This window comes from Budorcas taxicolor, chromosome 8 (genome assembly GCF_023091745.1).
Source record: "Budorcas taxicolor isolate Tak-1 chromosome 8, Takin1.1, whole genome shotgun sequence".
Taxonomy (NCBI): Eukaryota; Metazoa; Chordata; class Mammalia; order Artiodactyla; family Bovidae; genus Budorcas; species Budorcas taxicolor.
In genome coordinates this window covers 93,556,319-93,578,046 of record NC_068917.1, presented here as the reverse complement: position 1 = coordinate 93,578,046, position 21,728 = coordinate 93,556,319, and the positions used below count along the sequence as shown (strand labels likewise).

Below are 21,728 nucleotides of genomic sequence, written 5' to 3'. Positions count from 1 at the left end.
GCTACAATTCCAGTTTTTCTGTAAAGGTAAATAAATACACGTACCTCTACAAATATAAAACACGGGATGATGGAATAACTTCGTTGAGTGTTGTTTCCTACAGCCATTTCTTACATGTAGCAAGGCTGTACCGTCTAAAACTTTCCAGGCTGAAATAGAAATAGATGGCATGGTGTAAGAACCATATGTTTAGAAGTCCCTTAGGTATGCACATAAAAATATCAGCTGCCCTTTCGATAAGCAAGCTGTGTACAAACAAGGCAAAATACTGATCTATAGCACACTCAAATCAGATTAATTATAAATCCAGAGAAAAGAGACGAAGGTTTACTAACCATAAACAGTCTCTGAGCCTAAATGACCAAGCAGGGAGCCCCTGCGCACACAGATATAGTGAAGAGAATTTTAATTGCCTGGTTTTGCACAGTGCCTGAACCCAGTAGATTGTGCTCATGCCGCAAATGCAATTTTTGCTACAGCACATTTGTTACCCTCCATTCTGCGTGAATCTCTTCTGTGCCTGATCCTTGCAGTTTGCAGTCTAAGGATTTGTTCATTTTTGCCTTTCCCTCTTCCTTTAGAGCTGACATTTAGGACTGAGGCACTAATCCCCGACTTCCTTTCTTGACCACTCTTTGCCCTTGCTCCCTTGACTACAGTGCTATTCAGTATGGATTAATACATCACTGATCCTTCTCACTGGGTTCCCTCAGCCATGTCTGTGTGTATGTGTTCTAAACACAAAACACTGACACCATAAACATTCTCCTATAAGAATGGTGTAGTTGGGCAATAGCAGGTTATTTTAAATATTTGTTAGAACTCTTCTGTCCTGCTTTGAACTGAAAATAGCTGTGTATTAGAAGATCAGTTAATTTTGGTTCTTCTTAATAACAACAACAAAATAGAGATTCCAGGCTTTTCTGAAACTTCCATGGGCCAATAAAAAGAATTTTCCACTAAACCTTTCACTCTCTATTCAAAGCAATACTTATACGTTTCAGGTAGCTGCTCCTGAGAATTATTTTTTGTTTGTTCTGTTTCTGTGTCAGACTTCCCATAGTTCTTATGGACTGTGGCAAGAAAAGTAGTACAGGGACTACTGGTCCATGCAACTGGCTGACTGCATTTTTTCTTAAAGGCCGTGAATTAATGTTTTTTAACTTAACTCTGTCTTTATGCCCATTCTTATTTTTTTCCAAGATAAAACTTTAAAAAACATTTCTTTCTCTTTATGAAAAACCAGCTTTCAATTGTTGACTAAAACGTTCTCTGATCAAATTTAACATTATGTGTGATATTAAGTCCACATCAATCACAGTGCTTAAATTATTTAATTTTTAGGCAGCTCAAATTTTTCTATTAAAATTGGCTATTATCTATTATAAAATATTCATGGTATATCTTTTATTTCACCATTCTACTTCATAATTAGGAATAAATAATATTTTTTTACAATTAGAAAGAAACATAAATAGAACACATTTGAGTTGATTTGGCAACCATGTATTGGTTTCATTTTACCCTTACTTAACCCAAGTATCTTTTATCAGTATTTATGATTTTTTTCAATTTTATATTGGAGTATAGCCAATTAATAATGTTGTGATATGTTAGTATTTATGATTTAGATGAGTCCTACTGTTAGCATCAACTAAATACAGTGCCTTATATCTGAAAAGTAAATTAAGTTTTTAATCACCTTGAAGTAGGTAGGGGCACCAGAAAAACAAAGGCATCAGACACACCCAGTATTTTAGATGGCCTCTCCATACAATTCATTAAAAATAGCAATGAATTGGAGAATACAACACAAGCTTTGGGATATCACATAAAATTCACCTTTCTCTTCACTCTTCTGGTTCAAAACACAACCTAGCTTTTTATACATGTATGAAGACTAAATATATACACACACATAGGTATCTATGCATGTGTATTATACTTAATTAGTAACTATAATGAGGTTTCTTTCACATACAATTCACCTATTTCAAGTGTACAATTCAGTGATATTTTAGTAAATTTACCAAGTTGTACAATGATGAACACAAAACAATTTTAGCACTTTTTCCTTCACCCCCAAAGAATTCTCATTCCCATCATCGCCGCACTCACCCCTCTCCAGCCCAGCTAGTCACTAATCTGCTCTCTGTCTCTACAGATTTGCTTTTTCTGAATATTTCAAATAAATAGAATCATATAGTATGTGGTCTCTTGATCTGGATTCTTGTACAAAACAAAAGCATGTCTTTGAAGTTTATTCATGTCATAATGCACATATCAGTAATTTTTCCTTTTTATTACTGAATCTATTCCATTGTATGGATATAGAGCCTTTACCAACTGGTGGAAATGTAGGCTGTTTCTAATTTTTGCTGTATCCAACATTAGGTTGTGTCCAATATTATCATTATCCAGTGATGCTAAGAACATCTTGTGTTTATTTTCATTTCTCATTGTCATTCTAGTGGGTATGGGATAATATCTCATCGTGGCTTTCATTTTGTAAATAACAAGTGATATATTTTGTCTTCTGAATATTAATGTGCCTTGGTATGGATTCCTTTAGGTTTATCCTGCTTAGAGATTTCTTAATACTTAAATCTATCAGTTTAGGTTTTTCCCAAGTCTGGGGAAATTTTCAGCCATTATTCCTGGAATACTTTTTTAACCCACTCTCATCTCCTTCTGGGACTCCAGTGACATGAATATTAGATCTTTTGTTGCAGTCCATCCTTCATGTCCATGAGACTCTCATTACCCCATCCCCACCCCAGTCTACTTTTTCTCTGTTGTTCAGATGGGGTATTTTCTCTTATTCTGTTCTCAAGTTCACTGATTCTTTCCTCCATCATACCCATATGGTGAGCCAAGTCCATCCACTGAGTTTATTTTAGTTGTTATATTTCTTAATCCTAAAATTTCCATTTGATTTTTCTATTTTCCATTCCTTTGCTGAAACTCTTTCTTTGCTGAGACTATTTTTTCATTTGTTTCAAGCATGTCTACAATTATTTATTAAAGTATTTTTATGATGGCCACTTAAATTTTTGTCAGACAATTCTATACCATCTTGTTTTAGGTGTCTGTTAATGATCTGTTCTTATTAAGTTTGCCATTTTCTTGATTCTTGGTATGCAGAGTGATTTTTTCTTGACCTTGGGTTGTTACATTATAAGACTAAAGATCCTGTTGAAAGCTTATGTCTTTTTATACCTCCTCTGACACTCCTCCAGTAGATACAGGGAATGTCGAAGTCCAGGTCCTCAACCTGGCCCCCTGTGATAGCTTGTTGGTGAGTGGCCCCTTTCACTAGGCAACAGGAGAGTTCAGGCTCCTCAGTAAGGCCCACTGATCCCACCAGGGCTGGGAGGGGTTAGGTACCTTTATTGCTCCCCACATGGCCTCCACTGACACTGTGGTTTTGCTAATGCTGTGTAATGGTAAAACTGAATTTCCACTAGGCCCACTCTGATACCACTCCAGTGAGGAGGAAGTAGGGGTGCCTCATTACTGCCTGACGGGGGTTGAAGTCTAGGCTCCTCCCATGTTCTCCCCTGACACTGGAACAGGGGCAGGGGCCTACTTGTTATTGGCCAGCGTGAATTAAAGTCTTGGCTCCCTACGTGGCCTTCTCTGATATAACCCCAGCAGAAGTTTGGAGCAGTCTCCTTATAGCCTGGCAAGGGCAGAAGTCTAGGGTCTCTACATATCCTTTGCTGACAGAGACAGAGGTAGGACTGCAGTTTTTTTCTGTGGTTTTGGATAGAGTCAAAGGGTTATTTTCTAAAAGTTTTCTGCACTGCTAGGCTGCCCTTTTCCCAGTGCTTTGGCTAGAAAAGCAGCAGCTTTTCTTGGGACTGTTTCATCTGAGAGTATCAATATCCCAGTTTGCTAGCTTCTCTGATATCCAGTCTGAGATACGAGGCAAAAAGAAATCCTGGGAACTCAATATTGTGCTGGTTCTTATGTGAAGCCTCTACCAGTCCACCATTCCTTCCTGTGATCTTTGTCTGTTTACATGTAACATTCAAGATTTTTGGTTGATTTAGTGGGAGGAATGGGGAAAGTACATCTTACTCCATCCTTTCAGAAGAAGTTGTTAGAAGTCTTCTTAAAGGAGTACCGCAATGGCAGGGACCAAAGTTCTCATGTAGCCCAGCCCTGCTGTGTTCTCATGAATTTGAGTCTTTTTGTGCCCAAGGTTTCAAAATATCAGAATAGCACCATTTGTTTATCTGTGAGTCCCTAACTCATGCCTGGTATCCCATTAGGCACAACTAGAAGTAAATGAAAATATTTTAATTTCTTTTAAAATAATAAATGTTTAGGTTAGGTAAAAAAATATTTAACACATTATTAAATTCAGTTTTATACTAATCCAACTGTAAAATATAAATTTTAATTTTAATAGAGAAAGGGGTCCACAAAGGCAAAATTGCTTAGAGTCCACAAAAGTAATGAGCTAGTCCTCGTTGGGAGAAAGTTAAGGAAAAGTTTCTTAGAGGAGAAGCCTACTTAAGTTGTTTAAAATAAAGGTAGCTGCTCCCCTATCAGAAGAGGACAAGTGAAGTATTTTTAGCTAACGGGAATAGCAAAAGCTAAGGCTCCAAAGATATAAGTTGACTTAACATATGTTTGCGAAGATAAAAACACCACCAGCTCTAATGTATGAAAACATTCAAGGTGTTACCAAAATTTGTTTATGTACATGTAGAATTTTATGCACAAACTCAGAAGTTAGAAGACCTCAAGGATAAAAAATACAAGGTTGGTCCATTTCTATATCAGATAGGAGCATGGGGAAAAAAGAGAATATTGACAGACTACTGTTTCCTACTAATTAACTGAGAGCTCTTCATTTCTAGGCAGTAAGTACATTATAAATCAGACCTGTCCAATAAAGGAGTCAATGACATCTCATGTGTTTCCACTGGATTTTCCATGTAATTCCCTTTAGCTCATGAGAAGTGTAACAATTCTTAGTCATTCCAGGACAAATGCACAAATAATGGCTGATTATAAAGAATCTGTTTCAGTGAGACTCAGAATGGATATGGATGGAGCACAATCATAGATAGATGAGGATAAACCTCACTGATTTCTATGTTATGCAAAGTTAGCTCCAGTTGACCAGTCAAATGAAGCATCAACAGCAAGGAACAAAAATGCCCTTGAGAAAGAGTCCCCATGACTCAGTGGACCTTCTGCCCAGACTTGGTGTGAATCCAACATTTTCAGTGGCCAAAGTCACAGCCTGAGGTTCTTCTCAGCAGCCCAGAGTCTATGATTTTTGGGGATGCTAGATCTTGCTCTTTTTATACAGAATATTTTAAGCTAATTTTGCTCAAAATGCCATGGTGATTCCCTTCAAAGTTAGGATGATATGAATTAATTGAGTTCACTAAAACAGAAGTCTAAAAAACAAATAGGTAACAACAAGGCCACCAAAAAGGTATTTTTATGAGTAGCCCCAAGAATTCAGCACTCTGAGGCCACACTGATTTAGGACAGTGTTTCTCAACCCCATCACTGTTGATATTGTGGACTTCATAATTCTTTGTTGTGAGGGGCTATCCTGAGCATCATTAGATATTTAGTTAAATCCCTGGCCTCTACCCACAAGATACCAATGGTAGCAACCCTCCTCCTCAAATACTGTAACAACTTAAAATGCCTCTAGACATTGCCAGTTATTCCCCTCCGAGGTTGGAGGGAGCAGGGGATGGAGACAGACCGGGGGGAGAACCATTAATTTTAAAAGATTGAAAGCAGAGGCCCTAGGACATTTGAATTTTTGAGCTGATGAAGAACTTGCTTCACTAAGGATAAAGGCCACATTTTATCACAAGGGGACAAACCTATTGCTGTTTAGTACCTAACAGAGGGAAACATGGAAATTGCTGAGATGTCTTACCGGCATTTGGGGGAAACAAAGGGCATCTCATGTCAGAGACCATGATTGGAGTGATCATAAAGCTATTATAAATGGTATTATTACCACTTTGAACCTCTAAAGAAAGCAGGGCTGTTTCATACATTGAGAACTTCAGGCCCAGTTCCTAGGGCTGACGAGTTATTTTACAGTCCATGAGAATACATAAGCAATAAACAAAAAAGGCACCAAAGCTCTGTAAAATCCAATGAATATGTACATGTATACCTAAAAATGTAAAATTCTTACAATTTCACTCAATTTAATGTTAACAATCTGAAAGTGATTTATAGGCAAAATTCTTAATTCTAAAAATTCCTTTGCAAAGAAACTTTAATTGTCAAATTGGTGACTCAGAAAAATAATTTCCAAAGAAAAGTCATAAAAATCTTTTCATTTTGCCACAAAATAAAGATGTACTGTCAGATCATTCATTATGTGTTTATCTTTGTATGGAGTGAGGTCTCAAAAAGTGAGTGTCAAAAACAAGCTTAAACAACCTTAAAATAGCCCTGGAGGGATTCTGCTTTCAGCCAAGTGAAAGTAACTAAGACTGGATTTCATGCCTGGCATAACTGAAAAATAGAGACAAAATAAATGAGCCGATGGTATTCAAGACGTTGGCTGTGAGGCAATGAAGGGCAGTGATCCCTGAAAGATGGGAACAAACAGAGGCAAGCCCCGCACTTGCCCTTGCTTACTGCCTGGAGAGTGTCTCTAGCCCAGGGCACAGAGAAGAAAACCCGGAAGAATGGCCTGTGGTCTCCCTGAGCTGAGCAGACAGCACTGGGAATGTGGGGAGGCCCAAGTGACTGGAGTTCACAAGGCAGAGGGCCAGAGAGGAGAGCTCTGCACGGAGAGAGCTGGGTTGCCCTGCTGAGGGTCCCCTAGGTGGAGGGGTCCCCAACCTCCAGGATCGGAGGTGGAGCTGATGTAACAGTAATAAAGTGCACAATAAATGCAATGCGTTTAAAGCATCTTGAAACCACACCCTCCAACCCCCAGTCCATGGAAAAACTGTCTTCCATGAAATCTATCCCTGGTGCCAAAAAGGTTGGGGGTCTCTGCGAATTTTTGGCAGAGTACTAATGAGCACGGGAGAAACTAGCTAAGGCCAGGAGGGAAACCATTCAAAAGGATTCGAGTGAAATTATCATCAGGGCTCACACAAGGCCAAGAATACTTCCTGTTCCCACCAACCCAAATGAAAAGACACCTAACTCATCAGAGAGAAGGTAGAAGACTTCAGTTTAGGTAAACTAATAACTCCGATATGAAAACATTCCTTATCCAGGGACCACAGGTATTCCTTACAGAGTTTTTGTTCCTTTGTTACAGGATACTGAAAATTTACTGAGATTCTGGGCCACTGAATGACTTGTTTTTCCCCAGTGTCAGGGGGCCCCAGAAGGAAGAATATCCATGACTCAGGTCGCATCAAAGGAACCTCTGACATGAGTTTTACAACACTCAATGTGGTGAAACTTTCTAGGATTTATTCAAAATTGGGTTGGCGTAGGATTGAAATGAGATTATGTCTAGCAAGGGGAAAAACAGGACATTTTTCTACATGATCCACATCTTAATTAGAGGTATGGCAGAGGGGATTAGAGTAGAAAAGGGAAAATTAAAAGGCAAAAAATGAGTTGTGCGAGTTGCATTTCATTTTGTTCCCCTGTACTAAAGGTGAGCCAGAATCCCCTAATCCAGCTCATCTTTAACACATGTTAAGTAGGCATTAACTTCCCTGGTGGTTCTGAGCTGCCCCTCACTGTTCTGGATCATTTCTATTCAGTACATTATCTCCAACCAGCATCTCAGTAGGCATTTAATTTCTCGAAGCTGGAAAACCTAACTTTTTTTTTTGAAAGCAACTAAGACATTAAGAGATAGGAACAAGTCAAATGAGATTGTAGATGAGTGTAAAAGAGATTGCATCACAAGACGATGTGGGATTTAAGACTGTATTACTTAGACTTTCAAGAGAAATGCTGTACTCGGTTCAGTTTTAGAGATGCTTTTCAAAGCTTGTAAAGATGCTCTTCAAATCTTGTGAAAAATGACAAAGTGAAAACCCTACATCAAGGAGAGTAGCACTGACACCCTCTTTCTTTGTCCAGTCTCTCTCCCCTCCACAGTGCCTCACTCACAGCTGGATCCATGGTCCAGCCCTTGAGCTAGCCCAGTATCAGGCAGAGATACGAAGAATATGAGACCTACGATACAGGGAACTCTAGAGTTCAGTCAAATCTTTACAAAATAAAAACTTGGGGGAGGAGGGGTGGTCTGTGAGGATGCCAGGGCCCCAGATTGGTCTTGAGTGGCTTCTCAGAGCCGGGCATAATTCCAGGTTCCCTCTGGGCTCCCATATAACATTGGCCAGGTCTGCATGACCAGCCGTTAGCTTTGTTCCTGCTGCTTAAATCTGATGACTCTCTCTCATACCTCAATCTCTTTTCAGGTCTGCCTGAGCACTCCTGTCTGAACTTCACCCCGTAACTAGGACCCAGATGTCCATTTATCTAGGTGAGTCCTTTGAACCTATAAGTTATACCTGGTTCACACTTCAGCCCTAGTCCTGAATGGATAGTCTGCAAGGCAACCACTGCCCCTTGCTACTAGAGGATGACTTGACCTAGAAGTACCAATGATGGACCTCACAACTAAGGCAGAAGATGGCCTGGCTAATGACTGAGCTTGTTAATTTTTTTTTTTTTTTTTTGACTATGTTAAATCTTTCTAGTCTCATTTTGTAACAATCTTCACCTCATGTCCATCCCCAGCATGGTACTCCAGCTACTCACTCAGTTTCTGCAACACGCTAAGCTCTTTCTCACCTCTGGACTTTCTCATGCACTCCAGCATGGAGAATTTTTCCTCCTCCATTATTTGCCCCACTTTCAGATTTCCAGTTAAACACCATTTTCAATGGGAAAGTGTCCTTAATTGCCTTGACTGGTTCAGTTCTATTACACACTATCATGCTCCTTCAGAGTATGTATTGTGTAATTGCCTAATATCTCTTTTCTAGGAATGTTTGCCTTGCTCACACTGTAACTTTAGTAATTTTCACAGATCTTGCACATTGTGTAGGTGCACAGTAAAAGCTGACACTAACAGTGTGCCTAAGTCATTCAGCTCTGTCATTTGATTTCACATTTGCCCTGGGTCCACTCCTTACTCCTGACCTAGTCCTCATCTGGGTCTTGGTCAGCCCTTTGCAGGTCCTGCATGAACTCAATAGTATAGGCCTTGGGTCAACTAGCTAAGACCCACTATACCTCGGACCCAAAATGCAATGAAGAATAAAGTGTCTGAAAGTCCTAGAAATCAAAACATAAACCAGAACACATTTTAAAATGTAAAATTGAAAGGGTAAATCATTCCACTGGATTCCACCTCTGGTCCATTTGAGTGTTAAAAAACATAACAAAACTGCTTCAGACGGCTACTTTAAAAGGTACATGCCTCCAAGGTAAAAGTTTAAATTGGAAAAAAAGAATCCAAATCTATCTAAAAGTAAGCCAACTCTGTTACAGACTGATCTAAAAACAAGGAGCACAGGGATGATTCAGACCACAAAGCTCAGCAGGCGACCCGAGACAGCTGGAGGAAAGCAGAGAGCTTGCAAATGTCAGACTTGCTGATGGGAACAAGGACTCAGGGCCATCTGATGGGCCACCACCAGGAGAACTGCTCAACAGATAACAAGACAGTGCCCAGACCAGAAGGTCAGTCCCGAATTTCTTTTTCAATTCAATTCAGTTGATACTGTTTACCCCTAATTTTCCACTAGGAAAAAGGAAAAAGCAAAAAACAAAAAAACAGCTGGAGGAGTAGCAGGACTCAAAGAACTTTTCTTAATTACAAAGCAGAAGTTAATGTTTTTTTCAGTAAAATCAAAGGCTAGAAGGAAATGAAGTTTGATGCTCAGTTAAACTGAAACCTTGAAGTATCAGAGCAAGAACCAGAAGTATGCATGCATGTGCATGTGTGTGCACACACATGGACTGGGATGGACACACAGAAACACACCCTTTCCCCTCAGAAAGGCTTAAAGATAGGGAAAGTTCCAGACAAATGTTGTGCTCACAGCTTAAATTCTAGAGAAAAGTGGTAGGGAATATGCTGAATTGCTCTTATAAAGTAGTGAATATGATTTTTAAATATAATTAAGTACAGGTCTACCTTGATTTATGGTGGCATTACATCCTGATAGACCCATCATTAACTGGAAATAGCGTAAGTAGAAAATGTATTTAATTCACATTAACTTACCAAACATCTTAGCGTAGCCTAGGCTACAGAACACTTATAATTAGCCTGCAGTTGGGCAAAGCCATCTAACATAAAGCCTGCTTTACAATAAAGTACTGACTATCTCAAGTAATTTACTGAATACTGTACTGAGCGTGAAAAAGAAAATGGTTGTATGGGTTCAGACTGATTGTAAATGTATCAGTTGTTTATCCTTGAGATCATATGGCAAACTGGGAGCTGCAGCTCAGGACCTTGCCCAACATCAGAAGACACGATACCTCATTTGCTATCCTGGAAAAGATCATAGTTTGATCTTCAGCCTTTCTGCTGAGAATGGCTTTCACACCATTACAGAGTTGAAAAGTATTAAATCCAACCATATTAAGTCGGGAACTGAATGTATTTATATTCTCCTGCATCTGGCTCTAGTTATTAAATTTCAAATATAATTTCAAAAGCAATTGAAGTTAACAAAATTTGTAACGATGTTATGATCTGTTATAGGACTGACTATATTAAAGGTAAAGACTGTTTTATTGTGGTGTCTCACATCATTCCAGTGAAAATTGCCCATCGATCAGATTTACAATCAACTTGCACTATGCTACAGTTTGTTCTAAAATGGACCGTATTTTAGAAAGGCTCTGCTGTACCTAATACCATAACACCTTTTACTAAACTATTTTGAAGACAAACATTGAGAAAAGATGTCACTTTGTCCATTCACTTATCAATGAGGCTTTATTAAGTATCTACTAGGTACAAAGTCTTAGGCTTTGAATAATGCAAATACGGGTAAAACAGACATTGACAGCCAGTCACTTACAACCTAGTAAGAATGCAAATGCAGTCAAGTGCAGAGTCTACTTATACAATGATATAAATCATGAAAATTCATAGGAAGGAGAGACTGTTTCCATGGAAGATACCTGAGGTGAACCGATGAGGACAGGAAGTTCTGAACATGCCCAGGAGACAGATGGATTTCTAGGTGTTAGGACTGGAAAGAGCAAAGTATGGAGTAGACTAGCCCGGACCATATCTGTGACATGGAGTTATGGTTAGGCAAGTTTCTTCTATCTCTAGAAGACTGGCGCTGCATTGTTCAATGCAAGCTAAGGAGTTTAGGTTCATTTCATTGGCTTTTGCTTACAGAATATAAGACAGGTGATAGTGGGTGAACACGGGAGTCAGCAAGACTTATGAAGGCTACAGTTTTTCCAGTAGTCATGTATGGTTGTGGGAGTTGGACCATAAAGAAGGCTGAGCACCAAAGAATTGATGCTTTTGAATGGTGGTGCTAGAAAAGACTCTTGAGAGTCCCTTGGACTTCAAGAAGATCAAACTAAGCAATCTTAAAGGAAATCAACCCTGGATATTTATTGGAGAGACTGATGCTGAAGCTCCAATATTTTGGCACCTGATGCAAAGAGCCAATTCATTGGAAAAGACCCTGATGATGGGAAAGATTGAAGGCAAAAGGAGAAGGGGGCAGCAGAGGATGAGACAGATGGTTAGATAGCATCACCAGTTCAATGGACATGAATCTGAGCAAACTTCGGGAAATAGTGTAGGACAGAGGAGCTTGGCACGCTGCAGCCCATGGGGTTGCAAAGAGCCGGATATGACTTAGCAATTGAGCAACAATAACAAAAGAGTAGCCATTGTCATCTAAGTAAGACATATTCAGAACCATGCGAGAACTGTTTCAATCTAGTCTTTTAAAATGTTTTTGAGATGCACAGGGAGGAGAGGTAAATAGGAGTGCCTGTTTGAACTGGGGCCTCTGTAAAGTGGCCAAGAAGGGAATGTGTTATGTTATTAAAGTCAGAGGGACTACAGTGTTTTTCAGACTTCAAGTCATTGGTTCCTGCATTTCCCTTTGAATTTGGTTCCGATTCCCATCTCCATGGCCACTGTGGGTTTCTAATGATCGAAGAGATGAGATCACTAATTAAATGGAGAGGAAAGAAGCAAAAAGTTCAAGTCCAGCATGAGAAACTGCTGGGGAAGAGAAGATATGCCCCGCAGACCAGAATTCTAAAGAAGCTGCACAGAAGAGTTCTTTCGGGGGTGGTGGTTCCAGGACGTTAGACAGCCCTTTATGGTCCTGCCTGCAGGGATGTATGTCACAAGCTGTTCTGAGCAACGGGGAGGCTGTGATACTGTTGTTCTGCCAAGCAAGGCTGCACTTTCCAATTTAAAGCTAAGTTGCCCAGGAGCCAAGCTGTTTGTTGTTGAGAAGACAAGGAAAGAAAGAGCATGTGTGCATGTGTGTGTGAGAGAGACAGACAGAGACAGAAACATCCAGGAGTTCAGATATCCAGTCTATCCCCACATCAACTCTCTGGAACAGAATGATTCTGTTTTCATCATTAGGCCTGCTCAATCTGTGGGTGCCCTCAGAAATCACTGCAAGGAAGTCCCTATGCCCTCATGACAGGGAATTAATTAACTCTGTTGCACCCTGTTAGGGTCTCACAGGAGACAGAAAAAAGCATTGAAAGGAATCCCCTTTCAGCATAGGAGATTTCAGAGAAGGATTAGACAACCCTGGCGTAAGCCTTGGTTTGCCTGCTGTGCAACCAGAAGAAGGCTGCACATATTCTGTGCCTGACCCAAACTTAGAATTTGAATGAGTATAATAACAAAAATAATATTGTCTGCTAGTCTCCTTGACAAATATGTTTTGAGAACTTTTTAATCCATGCCAGGCTTTATGCAGAGTTATGGTCTTAACTTTTACCTTTAGCACTATAATATTTCTTGAGTTAATTTGCATATGGCATGGAAATATGCTGACCAATCTTTTCAATATTGCAGCCTGCTTCCCTCATCTCATCCTTCTTACTCTAGTCTATTTTCTCTTTTATATATATCACTCACCATATACCATAATTTATTTATTCATTATGTTTATCATCTTCCTCCAGTGACCAGGATGTAAGTTTTACGACTCCTCCTGTTTGGTCCGCCAGTTGTACCCTAAGTGTCTTTTGCAGAGAAGACAGAATAATTACAAGTGAGATAAAGACGGTATCTCTCCAGGACCTAATGGGGAACCCAACATAGTATAAGGGTCAGGAGAGTCTTCCCTAAAGAAGTGATCTTGGATACATAAAAGATTGCATTGTATTCCTGACAAAGGGAATAGAACAGGGGAACTTCCTGAAATGAGAGAAAGCATGGCCACACAGCTGCAAAACACAGCATCGGCAATGGACACATGATGAGGGCTGGGATCAAAGGGCTCACGGTGCAAGGCTGGGGAGACATTAAAAAGTTTGAGATTTGTTCTAAGAACAATGGTAAACTATCCAAAGGCTTTAAGGAACAAAACAGTCATGCCCCAGTTTGCTTTTACTACAGACAGCTCAGGATACAGAGAATGGTGTGGGAGAGTGGGACAAGAGTGACTGTGGTGGGGTGGCCAGTGGAAGGATCTTGCTATCTCTAGATAAAAGGAGAAGGTAGCTGGGGGGCAGGCTCAGGCAACAGACACAGACAGGTCAGTGAGCTCCAAAGATCAGAAGAGCAAATAACATTTAATTATCAATGAAAATAGGAGTGGTGGGGATATTTAAATGCCTTTTTAAATGTAAATCCGGAGTACTACCTTACTTGTGCTGCCTCCAAGGGTGATGAATAGCTTTGTTTCCTCTCCTGTTAAATCAGCCTCTTCTTCAGTCTTTCCTCCTGAGTCCCAACTGTGTCCTCTCAGCCTTCATCTGGCCCAGAATCAGGCACAGCATGGAACAGACAATTCTTGAGAATCACCTCACAATATCTCATTTGAAAATGCCATGCTTACTCAAGAGAGAGGTGATATATGTATACTTATGTGTGTGCACGCATTTGCACTAGTTACTTCAGTCATGTCTGACTCTTTTGCGATCCTATGGACTGTAGTCCACCAGGCTCCTCCATCCATGGGGTTCTCCAGGCAAGAACACTGGAATGGGTTACCATGCCCTCCTCCAGGGGATCTTCCCAACTCAGGGATCGAACCCACATCTTATATGTCTCCTGCATTGTCAGATGGGTTCTTTACCACTAGTGCCACTTGGGAAGTCCATGTATACTTACAGTTGATGCATATTGTTGTACAGTAGAAACTAACACAATATTGTAAAGTGATTATATTCCAGTTAAAAATAAATTAAAAATATACAGTGCTAAAACAATGAAACCAGTAACTTATTGCAAATCCATTCCTTAAATAAAGTGGGATCCTTTAAACATACACAAATGCCCTTCCTTATTTTCCTTTTGCCTTTCCAACTCCTCTGTATCTTTTAGGATACAATTAGAAAAGTCGGTTATTCACAACAATCATGCTTTGATCTGTCCATAAGCTGTGCATGCTTACTATGTGAACCATTGATTTGGTGTTTGGTCACAAGCAACGTTAGGATGTGAGAGCTGGACCATAAAGAAGGCTGAGTGCTGAAGAATTGACACCTTCGAATTGTGGAGCTGGAGCAGACTCTTGAGAGTCTGTTGGACTACAAGGAGATCAAACCAGTTAACCCTAGAGGAAATCAACCCTGAATATTCATTGGAAGGACTGATGCTGAAGCTCCAATACTTTAGTCACCTGATGCAAAGAGTTGACTCGTTCAAAAAGACCCTGATGCTGGGAAAGACTGAGGGCAGGTGGAGAAGGGGGCGACAGAGGATGAGATGACTAGATGGCATCACCTACTAAATGGACGTGAGTTTGAGAATACTCTGGGAGACAGTGAAGACCCTTACCAGCCCGTGGTTCCCTTTTGTATTCTCATTTTCATCTTTCACTCCAAAATTCTTAGTTAACTTCCAGTGGGAAAATGGGTTATCTTTTCTTCCAGATTATAAACTCCCTCACAGCATCTAGCCCAGTGCTAAATGATAATATACAGGAAGTATTTATGGTTATTCCACAGAGAAATGTGCAGGAGGTGACTATCAGGCTGCTTAGCTCCAATCCCCACTCCTCTCACATCACCAATGTGAGATGCCCAGCTGGGCATCAAGTGGGCAGTCAGCAAAATACTGGCCATAGTAACATGTCAAATCTTCTGTGAAGACCCTGTGACTAAAACAGAGTCAATTCATGAATATTTTTTCACATTAGAAGGAAACTGAATGAACTCAAACTATTGAACCAATTTCAGATCCATAGTCACCTGTCCTTTTGGTAAAATTACTTTCAAAATCCACTAAGTTTTCTTTCCTTTCTGCCTTCCCATTTTTAACAGAAACATTTATAAAGGTGTCAAAAGGTGAGGATGAAAGTAATAGCAAACTATATATAGAATTCACTTAATATTTATAACCACTCTATGAAACATACAATTCATTGTTGGATCTTTTGGGGGAAAAAACAGACAGTTACAGAGAATTTAAGCAGAGCCCAGGATCACATATGACATATGTGATTTATAACCTAGGTATCTGATCCTAAAGTTTGTGTACTCGGTAACTATCATTTTCTTCTCCAGAAAAATGAAAAGGGAAGCAAAGGGCTTAATTTACATCCCTGGTCCCAGCTTGCTAGCTAACAGTTAGTTTGCTCTTTAACGTGTTAGTTCTATTTCATTAGACATCCAGGGATTGTGATCCCCTAATGCAAGCCCCAAGCTTTTCCTGATTTTATTTAAAAAAAATTTTTTTTTAAATTTATTTGGCCATATGAGGTCTTAGTTGCAGCATGCGGGCCCTCCAGTTGTGCAATGCTGGCTTAGTTGCTTCCCGGCATATGAGATCTTAGTTCGTGCTGCTGCTGCTGCTAAGTCGCTTCAGTCATGCCCAACTCTGTGCGACCCCATAGCAGGGATCAAACCCAAGTCCTCTGCACTGGAAGGTGGATTCTTAACCTCTGGACTACCCGGGGAGTTCTTCCCTAGTTTTACAAGAACTTTCACAAGTTGTGGCCCATGATACCTTCAATGACTATACTTAGGAGACCTCTCATCCTCTTCTCTATGTCACTGAAATTCCACACTTCAGAGGATCATAAAATTACTTCAGGGACTTGATGTTATTCTGTGGTCCAAGCCAGAGTTAGTTAAGGATAAATCTTAGCCCCTCAAAGGCACCTGTTTACTGACTGACATTCACTGTCTATAAACAAGCTTTGGGATGAAGTGTACCCTTGTTCCACTGTTCTTGCCAAGTACCCCCCTTTCTCTCTGCACTTTGCTGATGTGTAACCTACAGAGTGAAAGCTGGGCAGGTTAATTAACAACCTCCCCAGCAGCCTGATGTCACTAGAATACCACCAGGATAGGGATTTCCTTCCTGGGACAGCATTAACCCTCATCACATGAGTAAATGTCACTCTGCATCTGGATGACAAAGTCTCAGGTTCCAGGCCTTGAACACTACTGGCTTTGGAGTCTGACAGGTGTTGGATCTGGACCCCAGTCACAAGGAACCAAGTACATAAACCAGATTAAGCCACCGTGACTTGCTGTGTTTTCTATTCCTTGGTGTTATTGGGGTTGTACTGCAGTAATTGGTGTGAGGAGTAATTACATGATGTGTGCAGTGGTTAGCACATACCAGGCATGAAAGATCACTACAGGGACTTCCCTGGTGGTCCCGTGGTTAAGACTTCATGCTTCCAATGCAGGGGGCACCGGCTCGACCCCTGGTTGGGGAACTAAGATCGTGCAGAACACAGGGTGCGGCCAATAAAATAAAATAAAAACAAATAAAAATGTTTCTAAAAAGAAATCTCACTACACCCCTCACTTGCAGTCACTTTTCTACTTTTGCCCCTCACCCATTAGAGCACCAGTGCTATACTATCCCGCTTAATGAGAATGAACTGTTTATAGAGAACATTAGCCATGCTTATTAAACATTCTTCTTCACCCAGACCTAAAACGGTTATTAGTTACTGAGCTTTGGCTAATTCTCAGGACGCCGAATTTGTTCACATCTATTTTCAGAAAACCTTCAGATTTGAATATGAGTTAATTTCACTATTTTATTTTCCCCTCGTAGAGAAAGCACGTGCAGTGGAGCAGATAGCCAGGCACAGGCTACATTGCAGCCAGCGGGACTTCATGAGGAGGAAATTCATTCTTGAGATTGGAGGAGAAACGTGGGTAATGAGATAAGGGGAGCGATGAACCAAACAGCAAGGAAAATTAAAAAGCACTTGCGGGTTCTGCCTGAAGCTCTTAATTAACCATATTCTCCACAACACAGAGCAAATCCATCTGGGCAATGCTGGAAGTAAAAACATGGCACGTAGCACTCGGTGATGGGTCACTGCTGGCAAAGTGGTAGGTCAAACACTGAAGATATGAGAAGCCCCCAAACTCCAAAATCAAAAGCAATGGTGAGGCTAAAGCTAGACTGCCCTAAGCTTAATGAACTAATAAATTAACTTCCCTCAAACTTGGCACATCATGCTAAGACAAATTTGCTGCAACAGCTCATAAAAAAAATGAGATTATACATGTTTCAATGCCATTCTCCCAAATCATCCCACCCTCGCCCTCTCTCACAGAATCCGAAAGACTGTTCTATACATCTGTGTCTCTTTTGCTGTCTCGCATACAGGGTTATTGTTACCATCTTTCTAAATTCCATATATATGTGTTAGTATGCTGTATTGGTGTTTTTCTTTCTGGCTTACTTCACTCTGTATAATCGGCAAACCAATACAGTATTGTAAAGTAAAATAAAGTAAAATTAAATAAAAAAATAAAATTAAAAAAATGGGAAGAGACAGCTGCAGAAACATAGATGGCAGCTGCAGCAGAGAACTTCACAAGTTCTGCCCTCAGCAAATAAAGCCGGCCGCAGCATCGTTTGCTTTGTCCTCGGGAAGCCAGTCACTTTTGCCGCTGCCTTGTTGATGAGCCAAAACTGTTTCTACCCAAAGCATTTTATTTAGGGCTTTTATATGAACACAAACTGGGTGCCATCCAAAAATCTTACATCCTAACGTTTGGGCCAGGCAGAAGATATTCCTGCTGTTTATGGGGTGGGGATAAAACACTGTCAGGCTGTGTTAAATCATGCAGACACACCTGGCTAAAAGGTGAAAACTGCAGCCAACAGAAAGATTGTTTCCTGGATACCCAGTGCTGGATGACGTAACACGGACTAGTTCACTGCATCTTCATTCCAGAGCTCCTGGATATTGTTTTACCCTCCTTTGACAGCTGTGGGTATTGAGGCCCAGAGAAGGTAAGCAACTTGCCTCATGTGGTTCTCAGCTAACAGGTATTAGAAGCTAGGATATAAACTAGGTCCACAGGCATCCAGAGGTAACCGAATTCCATCTCCTTCATCATGTTAGCTCCTCATTCTACACAGTGCTTACCCAGGATAGCCAGGCTATTCATACTTGGGGAGACATGGAAATGTTTACCCTAAGTGAATACTATGAATCAAATACTCAAAATAACAGTCTCGGAGCATGAAGCTGCCTCATGAGTCATCTAGTCCAAGAACCCATCCTATGCTTAGAATTTCAGAAAAGGACTTTTACACAGTTTGAAATAAGGCAGTAACTTTCCAGAGAGGTAAGGAGTCTTGGGGTTGGGAAAAACCATTTATGAGACACTCTTTTCTTCTCCTTTTAATAAATAGCATATTTTGAATGCCTCCTGTGTGTTAGGCCATGCTAAGCTTCAGTATTGCCTTAAGAAACCCCACAGTAATCTTTTTTTTTTTTTTTTTTTGCCACTTAATATTTTTAACTTAAGGATATTTCCTTTACAGAATTTTGTGGTTTTCTGTCATACATCAACAAAAATCAGCCATAGGTACACCCATGTCCCCTCCCTCCTGAATCTCCCCTCCATCTCCCCCCTATCCAGCCCTTCTAGATTGTCACAGAGCCCATGTTTGAGTTTCCTGAGTCATACAGCAAATTCCCATTGGTTATCTATTTACATATGGTATTGTGAATTTCCACATTCCTCTCTCCATACATCTCACCCTTTCCCTTCTCCCCTCCCACCATGTACTTAGGTCTGTTCTCTATGTCTGTTTCTCCATTGCTGCCCTGAAAATAAATTTTTCAGTACAGTACCATAATCTTTCTAGATTCCATATATATGCATCAGTAGATGATATTTATATTTCTCTGACTTACTTCACTCTGTATAATAGGCTCTAGAAGAAATTCTACAGTAATCTTATAAAGCAAGTTCTATTATTCATATCCCCATTTTACAGATACAGAAACAGGCTTAGAACCATTGCATAACTTGTCCAAGATCACACAACAAGTAGGCCTTCGTGCAAGGATACAAATGTAGTTTATTCATGTGGTCTTCAAGGTATGTGGAGACACATAGTAAGATAAGAAGTAAACCAAATGACTTCCTGCTATTCTCTGTCTTGACATCAGCAGGCAGTTGGGATTATTTGCAAGTTTGTGGCAGGTGGCCAATAATCCAACACTTTCTTCCATTTAAAGTGAAAGTGTTAGTCCCTCAGTCATGTCCAACTCTTTGTGACTCAATGGACTGCAGTTCACCAGGCTCCTCTGTCCATGGAATTCTCCAGGCAAGAATACTGGAGTGGGTAGCCTATCCCTTCTCCAGGGGATCTTCCCAATCCAAGGACTGAACCCGGGTCTCCTGCACTGCAGGGGGATTCTTTACCATCTGAGCCACCAGGGAAGCCCTTCTTCTATCTAAGGTTTGTCCAAATACTTCTCTAGTTTCCTAGGGTCAGAACATCTTGGGGCAACTGAGCTAAGATGTTAACTACCACTTACTGAGCCTGTATTTGAACATCTCCAGTGAATAAAAACACTTAAAGCTTGTTCCATTTATAAGCAGCTCTGATGATCAGAAAAATCATACTTATATTCAATTGACAATGCAATTCAGTTAGGAACCTCCCACTTGTATCTCCCATAGGGTCAAGGGCAAAAAATAATGCTAATGAAGTGATATTTCCAAAAGCAAAGAGGTTTAATGCTATTTATTGAAGCACAAGTGATCTTGAAGGAAATTGAGAGAGATTCTTTTTCAAGGACAGCTTTAATAGCTGAAGGAGAATAACATTTTATATCCAGCCAACCATCCAGCTACAGACAACTTGTCACACTAAAGTGGTTAAAATTTTTTAAAAATATTTCAATGACATTTTGAACACACATAAAAGGTTAGAATGAAAAAGGAAGTTAAGGACTTTTTTGTAGAAATCACATTTGCATTTAACTTGAAATTCTTTCCAGTCCGATGATTTTTGCATAAATATTTATGGACTCCTGATAGCTAATTGGATTATAAGCCTTTTATCCAGGAATTTGTCCAATTTTATGCTCTCCATGAAACCTGAGCTCTTTGCTGATATTGGTTAGGTCCATGTTAAATAAGCAATTGTTTTTAACATCCTTCAAGGCTACATTTTAAATTCTCACATTTGCTATTCAAACTACATCATGAAATTTATAATACTTACAACAAATGAAACAAAAAAATTTGGACGAAAGTTTGAAGACCCGAATACCATGATAAAATGGATTTCTCATGTGAAAGCATTCATTCTGATCAAAGAGTACTAAAGTACCAAATGCCCTCAAAGCAAAGAGCAAAAAGCACACATCATATCATCACCAGGCAGCCTTTCACATAGATGACTTCATGTGATCCCCATAATCACCACAGAAGTGGAGATTACCATTCTATTTTACTATGAAAGAAACCAAGGAGTAGAAAGACCAAGTAACCCATTCAGCATCATGTAGCAACTGAGCAGAAGCAGCCCTTGAGCCACTCCTCTGATGTAAAAACACTGCTATAGTTACAGAGAAAGGCAACTCTCAGCTACCCAGAGGGGAATTGATGGCTCGGTCCATGTTCTGCCTATTTCTAGAAGGTTCATGCTCTCCCTAGGTACACACTTTAGGAATATCAGCAGGTCCGCAGGAGGCCTTCTCATTGACACTTGGCACTCTCACTCCAACTTCTTAAGGGTAAAGCCCTAACCACCACCACCTTTTTCTTGACATAGAAAGCCTTGTATTTTGTTTAGGTACCATTATGTCACAAGAAGCAAAATAATCCCTCCTTGCAGAAGAATCTTAAATTACAGTCTGGAAAGTGAGATGTAAAGTTTATATTATCAGCACACAGCTTGGAACACAAGTCCTGTTCGGTTTAACCAGCTCAGCCCCTCTCTGCTCCAAGGATGTCTTTCGCATCATGTTCCTTTGTGTCTGTATGTGGAAGAGGCCATGCTATCATCCTCACCTCCCAAAACTTTGTTTTTTTGCACTACAGCTCTGGTTAACCACTGCTTTCCATTCATCTCTCTTAGCTTCTTTGTTCCATAGAACATCTTTAAAGTCTGTATGAAAAAATAAATATATGTGGCAAGTTTAAAAGATCAAATAAAACTACCAACTTATGACCCCATTAGTAGTCTGCCATTTTGCCTTTTTTCACCCTGATGTCCCATCTTTGAGAGGCAATCACTTTGAAACATTTTAATTGTTTCTTTTCATATTTAGTAACTAGACTCACACATTAAAGGGCGAATAAAGTGATTGGTATTATGTACAGGA

At 40.1% G+C, this 21,728-nt stretch overlaps 1 protein-coding gene across 1 annotated transcript in view; it reads right to left on the bottom strand.

The window, feature by feature from the left end:
- PLPPR1 (phospholipid phosphatase related 1) overlaps nt 1–21,486 on the bottom strand; it is a 164,378-nt gene extending 142,892 nt beyond the window's left edge. Inside the window, exons 1-2 of the mRNA XM_052644631.1 lie at nt 21,415–21,486; nt 45–149 (exon numbers count right to left, since the gene is read on the bottom strand). Coding sequence (XP_052500591.1) covers nt 45–107 — 63 coding nt within the window. The 5' untranslated portion in view covers nt 108–149; nt 21,415–21,486. The remainder of the gene's footprint in view (nt 1–44; nt 150–21,414) is intronic.
- Nucleotides 21,487–21,728: the final 242 nt, after the last annotated feature.